General features: G+C 43.4%; 1 protein-coding gene across 2 annotated transcripts in view; it reads left to right on the top strand.

Annotated features, from left to right (window-relative positions):
• CTNNA2 (catenin alpha 2) overlaps positions 1-26,697 on the top strand; it is a 1,094,935-nt gene that overhangs the window by 631,641 nt on the left and 436,597 nt on the right. For both annotated transcript variants that reach the window (XM_086964426.1, XM_086964427.1), the window contains exon 5: positions 6,781-6,981. In XM_086964426.1, the coding sequence (XP_086820552.1) occupies positions 6,781-6,981 (201 nt within the window). The remainder of the gene's footprint in view (positions 1-6,780; positions 6,982-26,697) is intronic.

Below are 26,697 nucleotides of genomic sequence, written 5' to 3'. Positions count from 1 at the left end.
CGGCTGGACTGTTCCCATGAGGCACAGGGTCAGACTGATTTGCATATGGCCATGTCTGAACTGGGGTGGCAGAGTGGGCTAAAGAACGCTGATGGATTAAACCCAGATCAGTTGACTGGGGGTAAGTGCGTGTATTGTCAACGCTCCGTCCATCATTTCCTTTGGTTTTTCTTTGTTCGCCATAAGTTGGCAGGGTATGCTCAGACGTGAGTCCCTTGCTCACTTTGCCACTGGATTCAAGCAAGCCGGGCTGACGAAGGCTGAAATGCCAGAAACCGGTCCTAGGTAGCTTGTTTCCGGTCCAGGGAAGGCATGGCTTGGCAGTTCGGGCTGGACTGTTCCCATGAGGCACAGGGTCAGACTGATTTGCATATGGCCATGTCTGAACTGGGGTGGCAGAGTGGGCTAAAGAACACTGATGGATTAAACCCAGATCAGTTGACTGGGCGTGAGTGCTTGTATTGTCAACGCTCCGTCCATCATTTCCTTTGGTTTTTCTTTGTTCGCCATAAGTTGGTAGGATATGTCAGACGTGAGTCCCTTGCTCACTTTGCCACTGGATTCAAGCAAGCCGGGCTGAAGATGGCTGAAAGGCCAGAAACCGGTCCTCGGTAGCTTGTTTCCGGTCCATGGAAGGCATGGCTTGGCAGTTCGGGCTGGACTGTTTCCATGAGGCACAGGGTCAGACTGATTTGCATATGGCCATGTCTGAACTGGGGTGGCAGAGTGGGCTAAAGAACGGTGATGGATTAAACCCAGATCAGTTGACTGGGGGTGAGTGCTTGTATTGTCAACGCTCCGTCCATCATTTGCTTTGGTTTTTCTTAGCATATACACAGGCCCACAAGTATACTGAAGTGGTGGTGTCTGAGGCCAAGTATTTATATCCAGTTATGCCTTTGAAGTAAGGGAAAGGATTCTTGAGGTTTCCCTTTGAAGTCCCCAGGCATCCACCCTTTCTTGTCCTGGCTCCAGGATAACTACAGGTGGTATGCAGCCCTTTGTGTGGAGGCAGCACACACACTTTCAGGTGTAAGTTTGGCTGTGCCCAGCTCCTCCCTCCCATCCTGCCAGTCAGTGCCCATCCTGGCGAATCTTAACTCCCTATTAGTTGTGGCTGCTTAAGAGGAATATACAAAGCCCAACTGTCAGCTACACCCAGTCATGTCACCATAGACAGGCTACAGGTACTAAATGGATAAGGTAGAAAATGCTGGCTTTCTAAAAGTGTATATTCAGAATTCCAATTTGAAAATCCAACTTCATCATACGTTAGGATTTTAAATAGTGATTCCAGAGAACCTAACATGAACTGGTTATCTCTAACCATTTAGAAATTATACTTATAAAATACAGCATGAAAAGCTACAGTGTGCCCTGCTGGCCTCTTCTGGCGTGAGTCTCTGATCACCAAGAAGTGCCACTCCAGGTCCTTAACCCTTGGTTGGCATCAGAGTGTAGTTTTTCTGAAGAAAAGGTATTCCTCATGACGGCAAATTGGCCGAGATAAGTCTATTGCCATTACGAGTCTAAATATAGGATAGTATCTGAGGAGTCTTGCCCTAGCTGTGCATATCAGAAGAGTCTTTGATTTCAATGCTGAGACTCCTCCAATACACATGACTCATTGGGACCACACACTGGATACTAACATATGCATACTTGCTTAGGTGTGAGATATTCTATATTTAGACTTGGGATGCCAATAGACATGCCTTCTCCTTTAACGACTTATGAGATATGGATACAATGATTTTACACAAATGCCACAAATAACTCATAAATAAGTGATTAAGGGCAACCGAGTAGTTATTTGGCACAATTAGCTCACGGTGATTGAACATAACATGTAGATACTGATTAGCCCTGAGAAAGACAATGTCTTAAAACTGGCAAGACAAAACATGTGTTGTCTAGAATCTGTGTAATGAGAGGTTTTGAAGATGTGTGTAGTGGTTCATTTGTAAAAAAATAAATAAGTGCCAGGGCTCTTGTCAGGAGACCACTGCAGCATGCCACTGCCATGCTGCCAATGATTGTAACAACACAACTACTAACCATCAAACTGCTACAACTGTGGCAATTTAGACTATTTCAGGCCCCCAAAGCTATAAGAATGGCTTGGGTGGCAGGTAATAGTAATTCTTAATATATATTGCATTCATAATTAACTGGTGTTGTGGTAGTCTCTAAATTAGCCAGACAGCACCACCTTGTGGCAGACTGTCAGGATCAATGATGTTGACAATTAAGTGCCTGTGTCGAGCACCGGAACCCGCTGAGCGCTGAGCCTGTTTAGGCGAGGTCACCCCGATTCCGCTGCTCCTGCCCGCTACTCTACTGCCTCACTGCTGCCTCCTGGGACTTCCCCCCTCGGCTGCCTCGCTGCTGGTTCCAGTACCGCCTCCGTGTTTTTCCCCTTGTTAGCCTTTCGTCCTGCGTGTTGCCTTTTTGTCTTCTGCCTCCTGTACTGCCCTACCTTTGTGTTGCCGTTTTTCCTTAGTTTTCCTTTTCTTCCGCACTAGCCTTGCCTCCACTGCCCCCTGCTCCCCCCCTCTGCTCTCCTTCCCCTTCCTTGGTTGCCGCTCCCTGCCGCCGAGCCGCCCCAGTCCCCCTTCCTGCCACAGACCTTCCTCAACCCCACCCCCCTCCTGCCCATTGGCCGCCCCGCTCCCGCCACCCAGCTGACCCGCCCTCCCGGCTCCTTCTTTTGACACCCCAGAGCGACCGCACAGCGGACGCGCACAGCGGGAGCACCGAATGAGCGCCGAAGGTGCGCCAAAGGTAAGCCTGTCTGCGCCCGTCCGCGCCTGGACCGCGCCCAGTGCCAGGACCCCTGGTTCCCGCAACCACCAGCCCACCCGCCGGACCTACCACGCCACCGAACTCTATGCACTCAACGCCGGCCGAACCCCAGGTTGCTACCAAGCCACCCCGAGACGCACCCACGGACCCTTCTGCTGCCACTCCTGCAAGTTCACCTGCATCCGGACCTGCACTACACCAGCACCGAGTACCAAGACGAGCAACAGCAGCAGCCACCTGAAGTGCATCCTGCTCAACACCCGCTCCATCCACAGACACGCCGTCGAGCTCTGGAACCTGCTCGACACCACAGCCCCAGACGTCGCCTTCCTCACGGAAACCTGGATGAACGCCTCCTCAGCGCCCAACATCGCCATCGCCATCCCAGACGGCTACAAGATCATCCGGAACGACCGCATGAACCAGACTGTAGGAGGCCTCGCCATCATCCACAGGAACACCATCCACATCACAACCAGCACCGACGACACTCTCGCACCCGCCGAGCACCTGCACTTCCAGATCCACACCAACCCCAAAACCACCCTCAGAGGCACCCTCGTCTACAGACCCCCGGGACCACGTACACAATTCAGCGAGGACATCGCCGACTTCGTCAGCCCGCACGCCCTCCCCTCCGTTGACTACATCCTCCTCGGGGACCTCAACTTCCACCTGGAGAACAACAACGACCGCAACACCACCACCCTGCTGGACAACCTCGCTAACCTCGGACTCAAGCAACTGGTGACCACCCCCACCCACTACGCCGGACACACACTCGACCCCGTCTTCTCATCCAGCAAGGACATCGCCTTCAGCCACGGCACCGGACTATACTGGACGGACCACAGCTGCGTCCACTTCAGCTTCAGAAGAACCACGATCCACCACCACCAGCAACAGGTCGCACGCAGAAGCTGAAACAAGATCACAGCCGACCAGCTCGCGACTTCCCTGAGCAAGAACCCACCCACCAGCACAACGAACCCCAGCCAAGCGGCCACCAACCTCACGAAGTGGATCAGCAACTGCGCAGACGACTTTGCCCCTCTGAAGACACCGCCAAGCAGACCCAGCAGCAAGAAAGCCCCATGGTTTAACGACAAACTCAAGAGCTCCAAGAAGAACTGCAGAGCACTCGAGAAAGCCTGGCGCAGAGACCCAACACCGGACAACATGACTGCCCTCAAGCTCGCCACCCGAAAACACCACCAACTGATCCACGCCACCAAGAAAACTGCATTCAAGGAACGACTGGACAACAACGCACACAACAGCAAGGAACTCTTCAACATCGTTAAAGAGCTCTCCAACCCCAACGCCGGAAAAAACGACATCACCCCTTCGCAAGACCTCTGCAACTCCCTCGCCGCCTACTTCCACAACAAGATCGCGGACATACACAACAGCTTCAGCACTCAACCGACGCACGCCACGACCAAACCACCGCCCCCCACCACCACCCTCCACGCCTGGACCCCGGTCAGCACCGAATACACCGTCCGCACGATGAACTCCATCCACTCCGGATCTCCGACCGACCCCTGCCCTCACCACATCTTCAACAAGGCCGACGCTGTCATCGCACCCCACCTGCGGGATGTCATCAACACCTCTTTCGACACCGCCACCTTCCCGGAGAGCTGGAAGCACGCCAAACTCAGTGCTCTACTAAAGAAGCCATCAGCCGACCCCACCGACCTCAAGAACTACCGTCCCATCTCGCTGCTCCCGTTTCCTGCAAAAGTCATCGAGAAGACCATCAACAAGCAGCTGGCCGCCTTCCTCGAAACGAACGGATCCCTCGACCTCTCGCAGTCTGGCTTCCGGGCCAACCACAGCACCGAGACCGCCCTGATCGCAGCAACCGATGACATCCGAGCCCTGCTCGACAACGGAGAAACAGCGGCCCTCATCCTCCTAGACCTCTCCGCGGCCTTCTGGAGTGGATCATCTCCTTCCTCGCCGGAAGGACACAGAGAGTCCGCCTCCCCCCGTTCAGATCAGAAGCCACCGAAGTCATCTGCGGCGTTCCTCCAGGCTCCTCGCTCAGCCGAACCCTCTTCAACGTTTACATGAGCCCCCTCGCAGCCATCGCACGCCAGCACAACCTCAACATCATCTCCTACGCCGACGACACCCAGTTGATCCTCTCCCTCACCAACGACCCCGCCACCGCCAGAGCCAACCTTCACGAAGGGATGAAAGACGTAGCCTAATGGATGAAGAACAGCCGCCTGAAACTGAACTCGGACAAGACGGAAGTCCTCCTCCTGGGATCTTCACCCTCCGCCTGGGACGACTCCTGGTGGCCCCCCGCCCTAGGCAGCGCACCCAAACCAACTGATCACGCACGCAACCTGGGCTTCATCCTGGACTCCACCCTCTCCATGACCAGACAAGTCAACGCCGTCTCCTCGTCGTGCTTCAACATCCTGCGCATGCTACGTAAGATCTTCCGGTGGATCCCCACCGAGACAAGGAAGACGGTCACCCAGGCCCTCGTCACCAGCCATCTGGACTACGGCAACTCCCTCTACGCCGGAACCACCGCCAAACTCCAGAAGAGACTCCAGCGGATCCAGAACGCCTCAGCACGACTCATCCTGGACATCCCCCGTCGCAACCACATCTCCAGACACCTGAGAGACCTGCACTGGCTCCCGGTCAGCAAGAGAATCACCTTCTGTCTCCTCACCCACGCACACAAAGCCCTACATAACCAAGGCCCAGGATACCTCAATAGCCAACTCAACTTCTACGCTCCCAAACGCCAGCTTTGATCGACCGGCCACGCCCTTGCCGCCATCCCCCGCATCCGCATAGCCACCACAGGGGGAAGGTCCTTCTCCTACCTCGCCGCCAAGACTTGGAACTCCCTCCCGACCCACCTCCGCCTGACCCAGGACCACCTCGCCTTCAGGAAGCAGCTCAAGACCTGGCTGTTCGAGCAGTAGCGGACCCCCCCCCCACCCCCCCACCCCCCTAGCGCCTTGAGACCCTCCGGGTGAGTAGTGCGCTATATAAATGCTTTGATTGATTGATTGATTGAACCCCCCACCTCAAATTAAGCACTGAAAGTGTGCCTAGTAAGGAAGACTTACATACACAGCACTGTGGAATGGATATTGTTTATGTACAATTGTTTGCCCCTGTGTAAATGGAACATGACATACTATCTGAACATTCAGTTAATGCATAATTATGTGGCTGAAGTGAAAAAGTAAGCCACAAGTGCCGTCAGTTGTGCTACTAAGGTGGGCAAATCCCCTTTGGTAAGTAATCAATTAACTGGTGTGTTTGGAAATCCAAAATGTGTTTCAAGATGTGTTACAGTGGATTAAGAGCTGATGCATGTAGTATGCCTTTGCACGTTCACATAGACCACACTGTCCTGACGACTGTGGGCAGTAGCTCTCGAAGGGCAGTAGATTAATGATGACAGCAACTGCACAGCTGCTGGAAGTGACTGGCAGCACTCTGCATCATTGACCATTATTGGGCCAAGCTCTCAGGGAAGGACATGTAAGATGTGCCTGATGAACCTTTATATTATTAGATTTCATTATAGGTCTGGTCAGGCTATTTGATGCTCGCCCTACATGTCCTCTCCATCCTTCCTTTTCTCTGCCCTTCAGCTTTCTGGTTGTATGAGTTACCTCCCTTTTCAAGGCTGTGCATTAGCCTATCTTTTTGGAGAATGCTCATTTTAATGTATACATTTTTGCACTGGGATTGCCTCCCCTTGCCAAAGGCTACTCCTTAGTAGACAGCTTGATGGCTGTTCTTGTTCACCTTCTAAAGTGAGGCACCGCATATATGCTTTATTTGATACAGGGATAGGATCCACTTTGCCACTTTTGTTTTCCTGTTTGTATCTGCCTGACCTTGAATATGTGTAGCGTTGTCTTGCCTGTGTGTTTACTTATTCACCTTTCAATAGCAAACATGAACACTTCCTTTCTCCTGCAGAAAACCACATCCTGGAAGACGTCAATAAGTGTGTGATCGCCCTGCAGGAGGGGGACGTCGACACACTGGACAGAACAGCAGGAGCCATTCGAGGTCGCGCAGCCAGAGTCATTCACATCATTAATGCAGAGATGGAAAACTACGAGGCAGGAGTGTACACAGAAAAGGTGTTGGAAGCCACAAAATTACTCTCAGAGACAGGCAAGTCTCATTTCGAAAATACATTTTTTGATATCATTATGTTGGCAGATTTTGCTTTCAAGGGCAGAATGAGACTCAATCTAAAAAAAAATATAAAAAGAAAGTACATACCAAATGAGCATTATAGTTGGTGGTTTGCCTCCAAGCCTTCAGTGTTATTTATGCATTTCCTCCTTAAAATAGAATTTGTAGGAAAACTGCTGCAATGATGCAAGTAATTCAAATATTGCACAGTCGGCTACCAGCACAATTAATTAATTGGCATTTTCATCGTCCATGTTCTGGAATGAACAAATAGTAGACTGTATGCTTGCGGAGTGTTACAATATATATTCTTTGCACATGTTGAGGCCATCTAACAGTGAGAATACATGAATTATTAAATATATGTGATTACAAAATAATTGAACAATTTTCGATGGTATATTTGAGCAGGGGAAGTGTATTGAAACATTGAAAAGGGGATTCAGTCTTTTCCAACTATAAATTGCCATCAATAGAAGCAAAACTAAGACCGAGGCATGATTGATGAAACGTGATAAATGAATGCAAAAACCTGGCATATGTCTTTGTGTGTTCTTGCTTGTTTCTGTCTAGATTTAAAAAACAGTAAATCTAATTCGATGAAAGGACTCCTTCAACAGGGTGCAAGGACTCAGATTTGCCCATTGCAGAGTTACAAATAGTACAACACTTCACAAAGGGGATATGCAGCCTGATCTGGAATTGCACCTTTTTGTTTCTGGAGCAGAGTGCACTTAGTTAATTCTGAGGTACACAGGACTTCATCGATAAGACGTAGGGGCCAAGACTCGCTCCATCTGAGGCCTTCAGCAGAGTACAGGGCCCAGGTCAGCTGGGCACTTCAGAAAAAAGACCACTTGCACCTTTTTGTATAAAGGTCAACCAAGAGACCCTTAAAGTTCACTTCTTGGTCTTAGGTTCAAGTTGGCACAGGTCCAGTATTTAAGGTCTCCACCAGACCTAGAACAGCAGGTCCAGTTCTCTTCTACTCTTCTGTAAGTCTATATCTATATATATCTACATATAGTTATATATATAGAGAGAGAGTTTGTTTGAGTGTGCATGTCTGTCTGATTAACTTTAACCCTGGGCGGAGCAGGCGGAGTTGCTTTATGCTGAGTTCTATGAAGTTGAGCAAAAACTCTATGGAGCTCCGCTCCGCAATGCTCTGTGCCTCCCACCCCCCTCAATAAATATTTATCATATAAAAATTACTATTAGGGTAAATAAAAGCGCACTTACTTTTATCGCGGCATCTCCAGGCTGCCCTCCTTACCGTGGTCCTGCAGAATCCCCTACCTCAGATGTACGTCTGATTTAGGGGATTACGGCGAGGAGGAGGAGGGCAGCCCAGAGACGCCGTGATAAAGGTAAGTGTGCTTTTATTGACCTGAATTGTAATTTTTTTGATACATATTTATTGAGGGGCATAGGAGGCGCGAGGGTCCGCGCTGAACTCCACTCCGCTGTGGAGTCATAAGTTTTGTAGGAACTTCACGTTCTCCGAGGAGCACAAAGTATGCAAAAATCCACAAATGCCACCAGCGGAGCAGAGTTGGTGGTCCAGGGTTAATTAACTCTAAATATGTGTAAAACTCCCAACCTGAGAATTGAAGACCAAATAAGCATCTATTAGCATTCAACAAACACATAGTAATATAAATAGCTTATATCCAGAAATCGAAAAAGAAAACACATGTGGCATGCATTCACTGCACCCTCCCAAGGCTCTGGAGAACACAAGGCCGCATTGTACAGGAGCCAAAAAAAGAGACATTGACACATATGCAGTCAAATTCAATGTAAGGCTAGGATTGGCACACTGCACACATACAACATAATGATGCACATCCCACTACATGTATGTTTATTTCTAGTATATGTACTAAAATGCAATATTAACCTATTTAGAGACTCCTTCACCAATACACACAACTCCAGGAGGAGGTGCTATTGCAAGATAAGTTTCTAGCTAACTGTTTCAACAACTTGAACAGAAACTCAGCTTGTCCTTCCCTATGCAAGAAGTACATTTGCTCATGGGAGGCATAGACCCAACTCGTAGCATACACCGGATGGCAAATCTGAGCTAACAGTTTTCATTCATGAAGCCAGATCCTCACCTGCACACACATGCACACGCATGTAGGCACACAGATACTTGCAATTTTCACTTTAGTCAGAAGGGCATGCTACAGAACCTAAGAATGCACCTTGAGGAATTTCACACTTGCCACATAAACATTGAGGTACAACTCCCAAAAACCCGCTAGCCTGAAACAATGCTACAAACCAACACCTGTAAAGTGGCAAAGTAAAGTATTGCAGGACACCTGCGTCACCACTGATAAAATACTAGTAGACCAGTTGACCAAGATTATATTGCAGCAGTTTGCAACAGTGCCAGTGAAAGGCAACTGAGGCACTGTGAGAAATTGAATCTCCTTAAGTATCTGTGTACATCCATCCATGCAAATGATTTCAGCAGCCACCAGCTGCATTTTGACTACACTTCCTGATTGCTTCCTCCTACCACTTCATCAAGTACCACAAGCCTGCCACTATCTGATCAGACCCTAAAGACAAAGAAGGTGGCCATACCTGCAACATAGAACACAAAAGTGATAAAAGCAGTATAAGTAGCACCTACCCCTATGTAAGTTATGGAGATGGCAACAGGCAAGGCGTCTAATTTCAACAGTGATTATATTGTCATCCTTGCAGTGCCGAATCAACTATATGCACATCTACTCTCCGATGCACCCGAAAGAGGAAAGCCCTACAAAACATCAATTTTGGCATCCACTGTAAGCATTTATTGGTATAGATATAAAGTGGAAGAGTTCATGATTAAATTGAGACAAATAATGTTACCTTGCGGTTTTATAGCTTGCAGTTAGTGCTGCCGACACAGGTTATAGAGGCGTTAAACTCTCACTATATCCAGGAATTTGAAATGTATTTGTCTCACAGGGGCACATTGGGAGGCATGTGTGTTCTTTCAAAAAGGTAAAAGCACCCCACCCCAAGCGTTAAAATATGGTAGTCTAACCCAGGTTTCAGGAAAAGGAGATTGCTTGGAGAGCGAGAAAAATAAATTGCAGCAAAGTCTAACAGGCATCAAGTCACTCTACACCTCTATCCCACATGACATGGGGATTGAAACTGATCTCACCCAGGGGCGCCCAGTGTACTATTATAGGCGCCGTGGGTGGAGCCTCCGGACCCCGGCAGTCCCAGCCAGCTCCCTGCCACCTGTAGGTGCCGGCATTGCTCCTGCATGCAGGAAGCAGCTATATATTCAGCTCTCTGTGTGCTTGAGCAATCATTCATCTGTTTCCCTACCCATGTAGCAGTGTGCAAGGAAAACAATTGCAACTCGGTTCCCAGCAGTTTGACAGCTCCCGCTTGTTGGGAGAGGGGTTAGGTTGTCACAGCTCCCACTAAGCTAAACAAACTGCTTTTTCCATAGGGTGGACACCTTCAAAGATAGTAGGAGCAAGCCCTGGGGCGGGGTTTCCATGGGCCATAATATGCTCCAGGAGTGGGCCGTGCATCCCGCTCCTATAATTTACACGGGCCAACCCCAGGCAGGTGGTAGTCCTCAGGCCATACAAGGCCCCCCTTCCATTATTATATACATGATCCTGTGGAGGTGGTGGTCACCGTGGTCCTTTCAGGCAATGGAGGGGAGGTCCATCCGGCCTCTCCTTTTTTTTCTATAAAGGACTTCATCATTTCCAAAAAGACTTGGCCAGACCTGGGGAGGTGGAGGTCCCCGTGGCCAAGATTGGTCATGGGGAAGGGAGACCTTGTGTTCCCCCTTCCCTTAGCCAAAAAAAGTAAAATAAAAATAAGCCCCCAGAACCCAGCTCATATGGGGGAAAATCTTCAAAGAAGCACAGGATCACAGGGGATTCGCGATTCCATCGCAATTTGCAGCTGGTTAAAGTGTTAGCAGTCAATCAGATTTCAGCACATAGGCTGTTCGATCCTCGGAGGATCACAATCCCTATATATACAAATTTGATTTTCTTTAAATAACTCTAATTCTATTCAACATATGTACACCAAAAAACAAAAAGTGTGCTTTCTGGACCAAAATATACCTTTCTGCCAAATTTGGTATTATTCTGTCCAACAGTTCGGGCTGTAGTCATATTCAAAATCCCTATGGGATTTAAAACTGAAACACACTTTTGCTTACCCCCCTATTTTCTCTGCCCTCGATTGACTGTTCACCCTAGTAACTTTCTATGCACAACAAGACCCAACTTGACACTTTTTTTTGGAAAATTTCGTGAAGGTTCGGCAAACGGCGTCAGAGATATAGGCAAGTCTGAAAACGCTTTTCCAAATGGAAACATGGTCCTAACTATAAATACCTAATGGTGACTGCCAGTAGGTAATACACACACACCCGTTGGTAGATCTAGTTAGCATCTTATAGAGTATATCTTTGGTGACGTTTGATGAATCTTCACGAAACTTCCCCCAACAAATGTGCAGTGATTTTTGTTGCACATAGAAAGTTTCGGAGTGATCCATCAACTGGGGCCGAGAAAAAGGAGGGGTTAAAATAGTGCGTTTCCCATGTTATTTCCCATAGGAGTTTGAACACGACTACAGCCCAAACCGCTGGAATTATACCAAATGCGGCAGAAGGGTAGATTTGGTTATGCAGATCATGCTTTCACTTATAGGGTGTAAATCCGTTCAGTAGTTGCTGAGAAAATTACAGCTATCCAAATTAGGATATCTATGATTGTGCCTAATTTGCAAATAATACCGAGCTCGTGCGGAGAACTGCAGAGCTCTGGTTGTCTGCCAACACTTCAGCCAGGAAGTGTCGGCAGCCATCTTGGGATTTGGCTTCCGCCGAGTACGCCAAAAGTTTTAAAAAAGAAGTAAAGGGGACAGGTTAGGAATATTCTGATTCACAAGCTTTGGTCTTGGGCTTCTGGAGGAACCCCAGCAGGGAAAAAAATCATTTAAAAACAAAAGAATTTGCAGCAAGTGCATGGCAAAAAAGAACCAAGTACCGTCTCTCATGCTTGTTTTGAAAAGGCCCCCCAGGTGGGCTGGGTCCTGGGGGCATGCATCGATTTATCAAAAAATGGAGGGGAGATGCATGGGGCCCCACTCAAAGAGCTTACTTTGCCCCAATGACTGCCACCTCTCTGGGGCTTTTGAACATTATAACGGGGGGCCTCGCGGACCCTCAGACCCTAGGGACCACTACCTCCCAGAGGCTATAGTAAAAACAAAAAGATAGGGCTGCACAGACTCCCCCAAGGCCCAGGGACCACAACCTACCCAAGGCAATAAAATAACATATGGGGCGGCTGCGCCGACCACCCGAGCCCTAGAGACCACCCCTCAAAGGGACTTTCTTCTTTTAGCCCTTGCAGGCTGCAGCAGGAGGAGGGGAGCTGGCTGGGACTGCTGGGCCCTTTAGGCCCCTCCTCCGGTCCTTAGGAAAAAGAGAGAATCAAGACAAAATGAGGGTCAGAAACTAGCAGAGAGTGGCAAAATTAATGTTGAGGCAGATTAAAGTTCAGCAACAAGCAGAAAGAGGTAAGATAAAGGTAAAAAATAATCGGAAAGAGGCAGAATAAATGTCAACAGCAATGAGCAGAAAGCAGCAAAATAAAGGGTCCTTGAGCCTCCTCCTGCGGTTCTTAGGAAAAAGAGCAAATCATGACAAAATGATGGTCAGAAACTAGCAGAAAGTGGCAAAATTAATGTTGAGGCAGAATAAAGTTCAGCAACAAGCAGAAAGAGGTAAGATAAAGGTGAAAAACAAACAGAAAGAGGCAGAATAAAGGTCAACAACAATGAGCAGAAAGCAGCAAAATAAAGGTAAGAAACAAGCGGAAAGAGGCATGTAAGGCTAGAGATCGAGCAGAAAGAGGCAGAAGGAGGTCAGACATGAGCCGAAGGAGGCAAAATAAAGGTGAGAACCAAGCAGGAAGAGGCAGAATAAAGCTCAGAAATGAGCGGAAAGAGGCAAAAATGGTCAGCAGTGAGCAGAAGGAGGCAAAATAAAGGTTGGCAACGAGCTGAAAGTTGAAGAATAAAGGTCAGAAGCTAACAGAAAGGCAAAATAGAGGCCAGAAAAGTTCAGCAACAGGCAGAATAAAGGTCATATATGACAGAAAGAGGCAGAATAGAAGTGAGAAACAAGCAGCAAGACGCAGACATAAGGTCAGGCACAAGCAGAAAGAGGCAAACTCACGTACAGACAGGTACACTTAGACACTCATACACTCACTCATAGATTAATTCAAGCATTTATTCATCCACTCACAGACCCACTGAGAGACTCACACAAACACTCACAGACCCATTCAGAGATTTACACACCCACTCACACACTCATGCATCCACTCGCATACCCACTCAGAGACTCACACACTCACTCATAGACCCACTCAGACACTCATGCATCCACTCACAGATCCTCTAGACACTCATGCATGCACTCAAAGACCCACTCACAGACTACTGCGCCCTCTCACAGACCCACTCAGACACTCGTCATCCACTCACTCACAGACTCACTTAGACCCTCATGTTCTCATTCACAGACCCACTCAGAGACTCACACACCCACTCTCAGATCAATTCAGAGACTCACAGACCCACTCGGAGATTCACACAGCTACTCACAGACCCTTTCAGACACTTGCACACCCACTGTCTCACCTACTCATCCATCCACTCAGACACTCAAAACACTCATGCACGACTCACGTACCCAGTCACAGACTCGAACACCAGCTCAAAGACCCGCTCAGACACACATGCTCCCACTCACAGATCAATCCACACAGGCAATCCTACACCCACTTACACAGCCATATACACCCCCACTCAGAGACCTGTTCAGCCACTCACACACACTCACCTACCTATACAGCCACACCCACTCTCAAAGGTTACAGGTTACAGTTAGGAAAATACATTAAAATAAAGTTGTCATTCATTGAAATTAACAAAGGTTACAGGGACGTTATAGTTAAACATCACATGTAAAAACCATGGGAATTCACTGAAAAAAACAAAGGCTACAGGAACATTATAGTTAGGAAATTTAATCTTAAAAAATCATAGTAAACCAAAGGTTACGGGGACATTATGGTTAGGATCAGATTTCACTTGTACAAAACGAGTGAAATGCAGCAGTTACCTGAGCTAACTATAATGTAGGCCCTCACAATGCGGTGCCTATGACCTCACATATTACATCATTCATGACATGGTCAGGGACATCACTAATGACATCTCAAATGACATCACTAATGACATCATCCACAGAACCACTCACACAACCACTCTCCACCCCATACAACCTCTCATACACCCATTAACACACTCACACATACCCATTTCAGACTCATACAACTACTTACACACACGCTCACTCACTCATCCAGCCACTTACACAACCACTCATGTACCCATTTAGCCACTTACACAACCACTCACAGACCCATCCAGTCATGCACACACCCACAAAATCATTCCCACAGCCACTCACAAATCCAAAGAGACACACACTATACAGCCACTCATATACCCATTCACACCCCCATTCACTCATCCACAAAACCACTAACATACACATTCACACATCAATATAATCACTCATGCTCCCACTCACTCTTCTATACAGCCATTTACACAAATACTTACTGTGCAAAACAGCCACTCATACACCCACTCACTTACCCATACCCCCAGCCACTCAGTGACACATACATCCGCTTACACAGCCAGTCACTCATCCATAGAGCCATTAACACTACCACTCAATCACCTATATAGACACTCACAAACACACTCATCCACCCATAAAGCCACTCAAACAGCCACCACTAACACTGATACAGCCACACACACTCACCCACATGTACAGCCACTCAGTCACCCACTCAACCATAAGCTACTCCCACCCCCACTTATTCACCCATACAGCTACTCACACACCCACTCACACACCCATCCAGCCACTAAGACACCCACTTCCACCCTGATACAGACAGTCACAGTGCCACCGAGATTACATATATTAGAAACAGTATCACTCATTATTAGTTCAAAAAGAATTGTAATTTAGCTTTTACAGTAACTTAGTATATATCTAACTCTCAGAAACTTTCAAGAAACAGTTACACTCACTGGATGATGTCATCAATGATGTCATTTGAGATGTCATCGTAGATGTCATGACCATGTCATGAGTGATGTAATATGAGATCATAAGTTCTGTACTGCGTGGGTGTAAGTTATAGTTACCTCAGGTAACTATAACTGCTGAATTTTATTGGTTTTGTATGAGGAAATCTGATAACGCTCCTGTAACCTTTGTTTTTTTCAGTGACAAAAGATATATATGTATTTGGCATATTGTTTGCACCCTTGACAAAAAAGGTGTTCATCCTGTCACTATGGTTGTCCATGGTTTAACACCCTTTTAAAGTACAGTGCACATCACATATCAATACATTATGGGCTAACTATAGACTAAACACTTTGAGGGGCCTTGACAAATAGTTTATCTACAAGGGGTAGCACTATTTAAGTATGTCTTTACATTGATAAGCCTGGTGTAATGGTGGACATGGATGTCATATTGTACGTATTCTCTGCATTATGGTGGTCTCGCTAGCATGCAATGATTACATCAGTGTAAGTGAGGCACAATCTATCTATGTATAATTAAGGTAATTTGTTTGAATTTTTCAAAGAAATCTAAAGCTGATTTTTTAATGATAATATATCCTGTGTTATAGAGACTTATTGATGTTGGGATTATCTATCTGCCAGCTTCTTTTTCTGTTATTACATGGGTAATATGGAAGCATTTCATATTGCTAAGCGTTTTTATGACATTACTGCTGGTCACCCAAGCTGATGTGTCGGGAGGTCACGACTGTAATCACATGTACTGCGTGGCAAGAATTATAATCCTAATAAAAGTTTTAACTATCATAATTTTGATAATTTTCCCTAAAATTGATTTTCATCGACCAAAATTGTTGTTTATTAATGAAAAGGTTGGAGATCATTGATCAAACCTCATTAGGAACTGTTCAATCTTCAAGTGGATGTGAAAACATGATTCATAACGAGGCACTGGATCATAACAAATGCAATGAGTTGGGACATAGATTTGGCTGGTAATACAAGCGATTACACATGATTTCAGTATTCATTATGGAGATCCATTATTGGTCATAGATTTAATATATATTCAGAGTTATAACATTATTGCTCTAGCAACTTCATAATGATGTTTTATTATTAAAGAGTGGCTAATAGAAGGAAATCTGGATGAATGTATCAAATTGGGCACCCACGTCCCTCGAAGCAAGGGTTGCCATTGAGGATAATCTAAACCCAGACCCTGTGCCCAAACCTGTAAATTTATGGATCTGTGGACCAGAAAGTGAATCTGTGAATCCCACAACAAAATCATGGACATTTTTGGGAGTCAGTATCTGCTGCTTTGGGAACCCTCATCTCTTCTGTGGATTCGAGGGAGGATCTCCTGGCCAACTTATCCTGCCCTCATACTTTTTTCAGGATGTATGTAGGTCAGTGCCTGCAATTCTGTAAATGCTGCCATAACAAAAATATTCCACTGCTGCCTGGAAATAAGATTGTCCGGACCGTCAAATTTGAGATTATGCGATTCCCACTTTAGATGCACAACTAAAAAGGCTTCCTTTTCAATTTGAATTTGTTAATTTTTATACTCCATATCCTCAGAGGATCTGTTGCAGCCCATCCCTCAATTACATGTAAGCGAATGATTTATATATAAAAATCTCACCTGGTACCACTTCATGAAGCAACTATCTCAGACACTACTGAACCAATTTACACTAAATCAAGAGAAGGTAAACCACTGAGTAAGTGTCTTCTTCCACGCCAATATTTTATATCAATGACAGCAGTGAAAGTAACCCAATAACACATATTATATAGACCAACTGTGCTGGTAAATGCACATTCACACGATCACACATTTATTATTGCAATGCAAAGGTTTAATATGTGATTTTTACCACAGAAATCAATTAACAAACAGTTTACAGCCTTGAAGATTAAATATACCAAAGCTCTCTTAAATGCAGTTTTTCTTTACTACAGTAATATAACCCCTTGCATTTTGGTCTTGATAAATGTATTTTGTAAAATGCATATGAACAAATCCCATGCATAGACCATGCAGATGCTCATTAAATAATATGTTGCTATTGTTGAGTGTGGGGAGGGTCATAACTTCGCCTCAAGTAAGTCAAGGCGCCCCACACATCTACCCAGCGGCAGCCGGCACAAGTAAACGTCTTGGGGGCAGTGGGGCGCGGTGTAAGTGGAGGAAGTCGACAGATGAAGGAATAGGTATAATTAAATTAATAAATAATACCTATTCCATTGTCTTTTCCTGCACTTCGCCCTGCCCCGCCTTACCGCGCTTACCTGTGCTGGCCACCGCTGCATCTACAATAGTAATAAATAGCATATTATCCCCTGCTCATATTTTTGGAAGTCAGAGATGACTTGAGTCATAAAGAACTGTTGTTTTAAGGTCTGACTTAGTCCTTACATATTCATTACTTTCCGAAGGTCAGTAGATTCTAATAATGAGGGAAACACTTGTCAATAAGTCTGTAAGTGAAGTGTAAAAGTGTGCATTTACAGGGGTTGAACAATTATTGTTGAATATACAATTTCATGTGAAATATTGTATTCATAAATATATTTTTTTATGGAAAATATAAAAATGTATAAATAAATATAACAAACATATATTCTAACGTACAGTTCAGAAAAGACAATAGTGTAGCAAAGAGCACCAGATGGGTTGCATTGACTTTTCGAAAGAAAGCAAACTTTCCTCTTCTCTAATCAAACAATTGCAGCTTAAACCACAAAATATTTTCATACTTCAAAGAGCACTCTGCCTGTACAAGTGCTTCCGGCTTCTCAACATCATGTGTCTGGTTTATTGCTTCTCACTTTTTACAGTGTTTTTCCTTTGACTTTGAACGTGGGGTGTACTTTCAGTCGTCTATGCTTTGCAAATATTGAAAGCCTGAAAAATCCATATCATGCTGGCACCCCCATTAAGATGATCGCTGCTGGGGATGACTGGCTGAAGGTGGATGCTGGGATGAAGCGGCTACTTTATTTTACCTGCCTTATGAGCATATACACGGTCACAAAGTGCTGAAATAACATCATATTTGTTTAACATTTCAGTGATGGCCCAGGGCTAAAATATCTTCTCGATTTAACAAAAAAAATATGTTCTCGGTGTACAGTGTGTTCCTGTTAGGATACACACAGAAATGTGTTTGAAAACAAATATTTCGAATTTAATTGATTGCGACATATGGACATGTTGTGACTAAAACTCCTGAACCCACTTTGATATGAACTGGCCCCTAATATCTTTATTAGAGCAGACAAGTACGCTCTGCCCCGCTCCACTGAATTGCTCTAGTGATATTCTTAGTCATTCTTTACAAATAATAAAAAACATTTTTGATCTCGTCCCCTACTAGGAAAGATGGGATAACAGGTATCATGGCTTTTACTGTAATCCTGTCAAATACTTTTCTTCAAAAACTTGGGGGTGATTCTGAAGGGCCGGTCAAACAGTCATAATTTTACGAGTATTCAGTTAAAACTGCACATTTTCATTAATTACAATTTTTTTGTTTGTTCATGTGATTTTACTGTGCGGTTTGTTGCACTTCATTCTTTTCAGCAGAGGGTCTGCATATAAACATTACGATGGCTGTCATCCACTTCGAACGTCAATCCACAATGCTGGTGTGTATTAGCTGCTCAGGTCTGAAGACTGATGCTGCTCCTGCCCATGCCCCAGTGACATATTCAAAAACAGTTGGTTCATTGGGGAACACAAAATTACTTTTGTTATCTCATAAGATTATGTAGATATTTAGAACACACAAAGCATAATCCAGAAACCATCTAAGTATTTATGCACTATTTTATCAATTATAGTCATTCATAAACACTATTTTTAGTAAATAATTTGCAAAAGAAGGCTGTACACAAATAGTGAATAGTGCAAAAGTGACTTAAAGTGCTCAGTGATTACGGCGCAAGGTGAATACTATACAATTGTTTTTTAAAAAATGGAAGAAAGGAAAAACGTGTGGTCTATGCGTATTATACAATTATCACAATGTACACAGTATTAATCAGTAATGATACATGATATGTATGCACATAATCCACTTGATCATCGACGTTTCGACCCTTGACTAGCAAGCATGTGAAGTCAAAAACGGGGCTTCTTCAGGACTGTGGTGGATGCAAGACAGCCTTCATTAAACCACGCTGGGTTGAGGTGTGGCTAGAACTAGTATTAGTCTGTTCTATCGAGGTGACTCAGGTACGACACTATTTGGGACGAGGATCTGGGATTGGGTAAATTGATTATGCCCAATGAGACGTGAAATTCTCAACTTCTTATTTACGTAGGGCTGTGTTGTTTGACTCTGTCGGCGTAATTACTTCTGCCCGACTATGGTACAAAATATGGACTTGAATCGCAACTGGGTCCGGAGGGGGTGACCCTCCCAGTGGGATCCCGAAGGGATGTGCTTCACACACGGGATTGCCAGTAGTGGAATGGGTAATTCCGCACCTGTTTGCACGAGAGATTCGAGGATACCAAATGCCGCAGAAAAAGTTCTTCCAAATCGGCATTGTCCCAAGCTTGAATGTCAATCCACAATGCTGGTGTGTATTAGCTGCTCAGGTCTGAAGACTGATGCTGCTCCTGCCCCTGCCCCAGTGACACCCACTCTGTTGCCCCTTTCACCCTCAGTGCTGCACCTTATGGCAGGCTTGCCATGGAGTGGCATCAGGTGAACTTGCTAACTCCAGGACACCATAAATATGATTAACTGGACATGATACAACAGACACAATAGTAATGGACCACTTTGCACCATTTCCAAAAGTGTAAACATACGTGCATGACTGCTTATTATGGCTCACAGGATATCTGTCATCCAAACTGAATGCTGTCAGGCTTATGTCTTCAGCTCTAGTTTACAAGCATTGTTTATGTTTATTTCTAAATTCTTATTTAGCTTGGTGATAGCCAGCAGCTTCCAATTCAAAGGTTTATGCAATTAGGGTCAAGTCATCTCTTTATCTAATATAGGTTTATGGGACCAGAAAGATACAAGTGTTACATATTTTTATGTGGGAAAGGACAAAGGGCTAGATGTATCAACACATTTTGCGATCACAAACGGGCCGATTCGCAGAATCGCAGAATCGGCCCGTTTGCGATCTCCAAAATGCATTTTGACATGTATCAAGCAATAAGAATTCTCAATATGGGTGATTACCTAAATTGCGAATGCAGTTATGGAATCGTAATTTTGCAATTTTCTAAATGCTATTCTTGTAGCCTTTGCAAATTACGATATCTCTTTAAGGAATCGCAAATTACCACCAACTTCCAGTTGGTGGTAATTTGCGATTTTCTGTTAAAATGCACTGTTTTGCATTTTTGACTTTAAAAAATTGTTCTGCACTCATCACTCATCGAATACATATCCAGAATTGTGAGAATTAACAGTCTTGGCTCCAGACTAACTGCAGGCAATATGCAGCCCATTGTGTGGCTGCCTATTCACACAGCCTATTCAAAAGTGGGGCTGTACTCAGCTCCTCCCTCCCATTCTGCTAGTGATGGCCCATCCAGGCGCACCTAATATCCCTAGTATTTGTGGCTGTCTAGGAGGAATACACACATTTCAACTACGCCTAAGCAACGTGACCCAGGTACAGGCTACAAGCTACAGGCACTAAATGGCTAAGAGAAGAAAATTACTACTTTCTAAAAGTGACGTTTTAAAAATTGTACTTAAAAATCAGACTTCACCATAAGTTTGGAATTATCATTACAATTCCAAAGACACCATGCATGAATTGGTTATCTGCTGCCATTTAGAAAGTACAGCTTATTAAATGTAATAGGGTAACAATATTAGTCTATGGGAAAGGTAGGCCTTGCAGCAGTCAAAACGAATGTAAGAGTTTTTTACTACCAGGCCATGTGAAACTTAAAAGTACATGACCTACCTTTTAAACACACTGCACCCTGCCATCTGGGCTGTATAAAAAGGAAAGGTTTGGGCCTGGCAAAAGGTTTATTTTGCAAGTGCGACATGACAGTTAAAAACTGCACACATAAATTTACAACACAATACAAGCATTTCAATCCTACAAAACAGATGCACCTTCTCCTTATAGTTTTTTGTTTGTTAGCACGTTTGGAAAAAATAAACTATTTTTTATATATGACCCCACCCACTATAATGGTGGCATGCTTCATCACTGAGCCGACCTCGGCCCTAGAAGCCGAGGTGGGTTCAACTGCATTTCAGGGAGCACTTATGAGAAGTTACCGGGAGTCTAAACATAAAAATTCCTATTGAGGGTCAAAGATATCTCTTTAATAGTGACCCTTGGTGGTATGGTTAAAAACTGCAGAAGGAGGGATGTCCAGGTTTATTATGGTCCTAATACCCTCAATTATATTGTCAACATGTGTCACATATACATGTCCTTAGGGCATGTATGTGTGCCACATGTGCACACATGCATATTTCAGGGTTGTAACACGGTGTCCTTTTGGAACCCTTACACCCTTGAAATTGCATGCGCAATTTGTGAGTGCTTATTGTGTACTCGCAAATTGCGCATGCTATTCCCAATCATTCCTATGGGCCTCTTGGCCCATAGAAAGGAATGCAAAGCCATTCCTTATTTGTGACTCGCAATTTGCAAGTCGCAAATAAGGAATGCGAAGGAATCGCTATTTGAAATGAGAATTTTACATACATTGCATTTTGCGAGTCCCTAATAGCAAATCGGTAAAAGAGTGAAAAGAATCAGAATCAGAAACATAGGTATACAGTTCTGCCTTGCCTAATAGGATGAATTTCTGCTTTATATGATGGAGGAAATCTTGGAAAATTTGTCATCCAGTAATCTGAGTCTCTTTACGCACAGACCTGGCTCTGTTTCTTTTCTAAAGCCTGCTTATGAACCTGCTCCTGTAGCCTATATCGCCTATACAGAGAAGCTCCTTGGAGACAGAGGGCTTCTGTTGATAGGTGTGATAATTCCTAGTGGCTGTAATAGTACTGAAAAGTGGAACTGTCTTCATTTTTAGGGGACCCCTTTGACTTCTTCAGACAGGGCTGGGTACATTGTAACCCTTCATAACAGATAACATCCTAAAAGCTGTTTGAAATCTTGATTTTTATTTTAAGTTGTATTTTATAAAACATTAGATACTTTCTAGAAAATGTGAGAATTATAACGATTTGGAAAGAGTTTGGTGGTTAACAATCCACTCTCTAACTAAGGACTAATATCCTATGATACAAGAGCAGCCTTGTCCTGCTTGGAACCTTTCCTTGGCTTAGTTTCTATCTAGGGCAATTACCAAGAAATTGAACTATCCCATTCAGAAAGCAGCTACAATAATACCACTCAAACCCTCACATTCTTTCATACGGATGGTGACAACTCCCTGCTCTTAGGCCTCTGAGACTCTACACTGCCCCCTCTTTTGGGCATCTTACAAGCCTCATCATTGACTTGAAGTAAGATGGCCACATCGCCCCCATTCCATTGGAACTCCAGATCCCAATTTGCCAAAAATTAACATATTTGAAACCAGCTGCATTATCTCCCTCGTGACCAGCACACCTGTCTATCTGGCTGACAAGCTCATCAGCATCACACTGTAGATAAAGAGGTGTAAAAAATTAAACAAAACAAGCCAACAGACCTACTCGGTCAACGTACGCTGGATCGATAATTAGATTTTCCGTACGAATCAAACTGCCCCAAACCTGCTGCAGTTTAGGAAATAGAGGAAGATAAACCACTATGAAAAATACTTCAACACACAACACAGTAATTTACAACATAGTATGTTTCCACCTTCAATCCCAGAATGCAGCTACTCCTCCAAAGTCTCAATGGTGGTATCATTGCCTGTGGCTCTGAACATAGGTCCACTGCCTGATGCCTGTGGTGCCGCATGATTCCTATCATGAAGAAAGGATTTTGAACTAGCTGAGTCACTGGTTAATATATAGAAATATTTCTAGTGCCATGATGGTGCACAGACAGAATATTGAGTTTTAAATATCAACATACACAAATATTGAGTTGAAAATATCATGATACAGGAATATCGACAGCAAGAATATTGTGGTAAAAAATATCGACTTCAAGGTAAGAAATATTGTTTGCAAAAATATTGTTTAAAATATTAATGTTTAAAATAGTGATACTGTTGCAAGTAAATACCTCACAGGAGTCTAGGTAGTAGTTCCAAGGAGTCAACTGATTTACATGAGTCACACTACATTCTGTGACATCATTCAACATTCTAAATGTCCCCAGACTGAACACAGAGGGAAGACAGGGTGGAACGAAGGAAGACAAGAAAAGACCTTATTTTAGTATTTTTTTTGAAAGTATGTTATCTATTCCTTTTGTTTTTCAATGCATGTGTTACATTTTTAGTAATGATCAGCTTTACGTTAACAAAATTTTGCGTTTAGTTCTGTAGCGGGTTGTGGGTTTATAGGGGAATAGGGTGGGTAGTAATTTAATTATAAAAAATTATTTAGATTGTATTACTTACAAGTAATATTTTAATTAGATTTTATAGTGTCAATTGTGGGAATGAATTTATTAATAATTCATTATTAATTGATTATAAATGTTAATTAATTGGTAATTATGTTAATTGTGTTATTTTTTAAGGAGCAGGATGTGGGTTTATAGGGGAAAAGGGTTGGAAGTAATTTAATTATAATACATAATTTAATATTTTTTATATATTAGTATTTATTTAATTTAGATTTTTTAGTATTAACTGTAGGAATTAATGTATTATTAATTAATTGATAAATATGTTAATGATATCATTTTTGTAGCAGCAGGGTGTGGGTTTATAGGGAATCATGTGGGAAGTAATTTAATTGTAATACATTTAATATTAATCTTTATATATTTATTTAATTTATAATTTATAGTGTCAATTGTGGGAATTAATTTATTAAGAATTATTTATTACTTTGTTTGTTAATTAAATATTAATTAATTAATTGGTAATTAATTATGTTAATTGTGTAATTGTTTAGGAATGGGTGGTGGGGTTTATAGGGGAATAGGGTGGGAAGTAATTTATTTAAAATTAATTAATAATTAATTGTTAAATAATGGTAATTAATTAATGAAAAATTAAATATGGCAATTGGGTAATTAATTTCAGTTGTGAGTTGTGGGGTTCATAGTGGTAAAGGGTGGGGAGTAAATTATTTGTAATTAATAAATACGTTTTTAATTGATAATAATTTAATAATGTAAAATTAGTTATGGAACTTGTGTATTGATTTTTAGGTGTGTGTAGTGGTATTTATTGGGTTAGAGGGTGGAAAGTATTTTAGATCTTATTAATTAATAATTAGTTGCTCATAATTAATCATTGATTAATTGATAAATATTTATGGTAATTGTTTACTTTTATTTTGGTTTTATAGGGGTAATGTTTGGTGGGTAAACTAATGTGTAACTGTTTTCATTTGTTTTTTAATTAATATTTGCTTATTTGATAATTAATTATGCTAATTATGGAGGTACTTTTTTTTTTAGAAATGGTGATTTGTGTTGTGAATTGTGTGGTGTTATATGGTAGGTAATGAAAAATATCAATTTTATGTAACAAATAATGTTTTGATTATAATTAATTTCTATTAAATATAGTTTTTTAAAAAAACTTTTGTTTAATTTTTATGGAATAATGTATGCAGGTAATTTATTAGATTTGCTTACCATTATATTATGTTTCTATATTATGTAATTTTTAATTATTTTTATATATGTTTTCTTTTTTTAAACATTTTTTGTATTATAGTTGATATTTTGTTTGTTTTTATTTTTATATTTACTTCAGTGGGAATATTAATTTTTGCCCCTCTGTGATCCAACACTTTCCCTACTGTTACACTCACTGGAGTGGGAAAAGTAATTTGTACCCCTCCGCTATTCAACACTTTCCCTACTGTTGCACTCACTAAAGTGGGAATAGTAATTTGTACCTCTCCACTATCCAACACTTTCCCTACTGTTTCTCTCACTGGAGTGGGCATTTTTGAAATGATATCTTTTTAATGTTTTGTTTGGGCCTATTTTAACAATGGCTCGGAATGAAGTCTTGTTTTCTTAATTTAAAATGTTTCAGCCATGCTCCCTTTTCACCTTTGTTGCTCACTGAGATGATCTAGAATTTTCCATGCACCATGCATGTCAATTCACCAAAATGTCTGGGATAGCAGAAGTGACATCACACACTCTTTGACTCTCACTTTCACTGTTTCACACACATGATTACACATATACACATATTCATACTTACACACACATTCTCACATAAAAACACTCTTCACCCATAAGCACCCACACAACATACATTTACCAGCATTGTTCACTTACCCCAGCTGCCAGGGAGGGTCACATTTCAGCTAGTTGAACTCCATTTCTATTACACTATTAAAAAAAAGAAATATATATATATATATATATATATATATATATATATATATATATATATATATATATATATATATATACATATATATATATAGCAGAGAAGTCGACACTACAACATCGTAAGGACCACAGCAGACCCAAATCTTCAGTGCATTAATCTTTTATTGTGCAAATCCCCCGCACCGCCGCCATGACGCGTTTCGAGCCCTCTTGGCCCTTGATCACATATATATATAAAATACAAAAGTTTACCGCCATGGCAGCAACTTGTCCTGGGTGTCTCCTCGCGCGGTAATGAGCTTCATTTACGTCTGAACACAGTCGAAGACCAGAATTGTGTTAGCCAATATATATATATAAGGCAAGCCCGTCTGCGCCCGTCCGCGGCCGGCCGGGGCAAGGGGCACCTCATTATGGCCAAATTTTATCTTATGCTTCTGATGAACTTCGTGTTTACCAAAACTTTGGCTCTCTTAGTGCTGCCGCAGTATCTACTATTTTCGCACTTGGCCTTGCTCCGCCCCAGCCTGTTCCCTTCACTGCCCCTATCCTTCCCCTTACCATACCCTCGCCCCTTCCCCTATCAGTACAAGACCAGCCCCCGTGTCCAGGAGTCGCTATCCCGGCCTATCTGTTAAATACGAGATCTGCCGTGAAACATCAATTAGAACTTTTTGACTTTCTGGACCACCACAGACAGGATCTATTATTTCGGACGGAAACCTGGTTCTGTCCTGATTCCCTTCCTAACATCTTGGCATCACTTCCCTCCACCTATTATGCCCTACGGGCAGACCGACCACCGGGTAGGGCAGGTGGAGGAGTTGCTCTGAGTGTTCGGTCGGACTTCCATTTTCAAATCCTTTCCTGTCCGACTATTAAGGGAACTGAATGCTTGGTGATGCGTTCGGCGTCTTTCCAAACCCCTATTACTTGTGTCCTCGTGTACCACCCCCCTGGCCCCACCCCCAATTTCCTAACTGAGTTTGAGGAGCTTCTGGCCACGTTAACAGTTAATAACTCCTCTGTGTTGGTCCTTGGAGACTT

This window comes from Lissotriton vulgaris, chromosome 3_2 (assembly GCF_964263255.1).
Source record: "Lissotriton vulgaris chromosome 3_2, aLisVul1.2, whole genome shotgun sequence".
Classification (NCBI taxonomy): domain Eukaryota; kingdom Metazoa; phylum Chordata; class Amphibia; order Caudata; family Salamandridae; genus Lissotriton; species Lissotriton vulgaris.
This window is presented reverse-complemented; position numbering and strand designations above follow the sequence as displayed.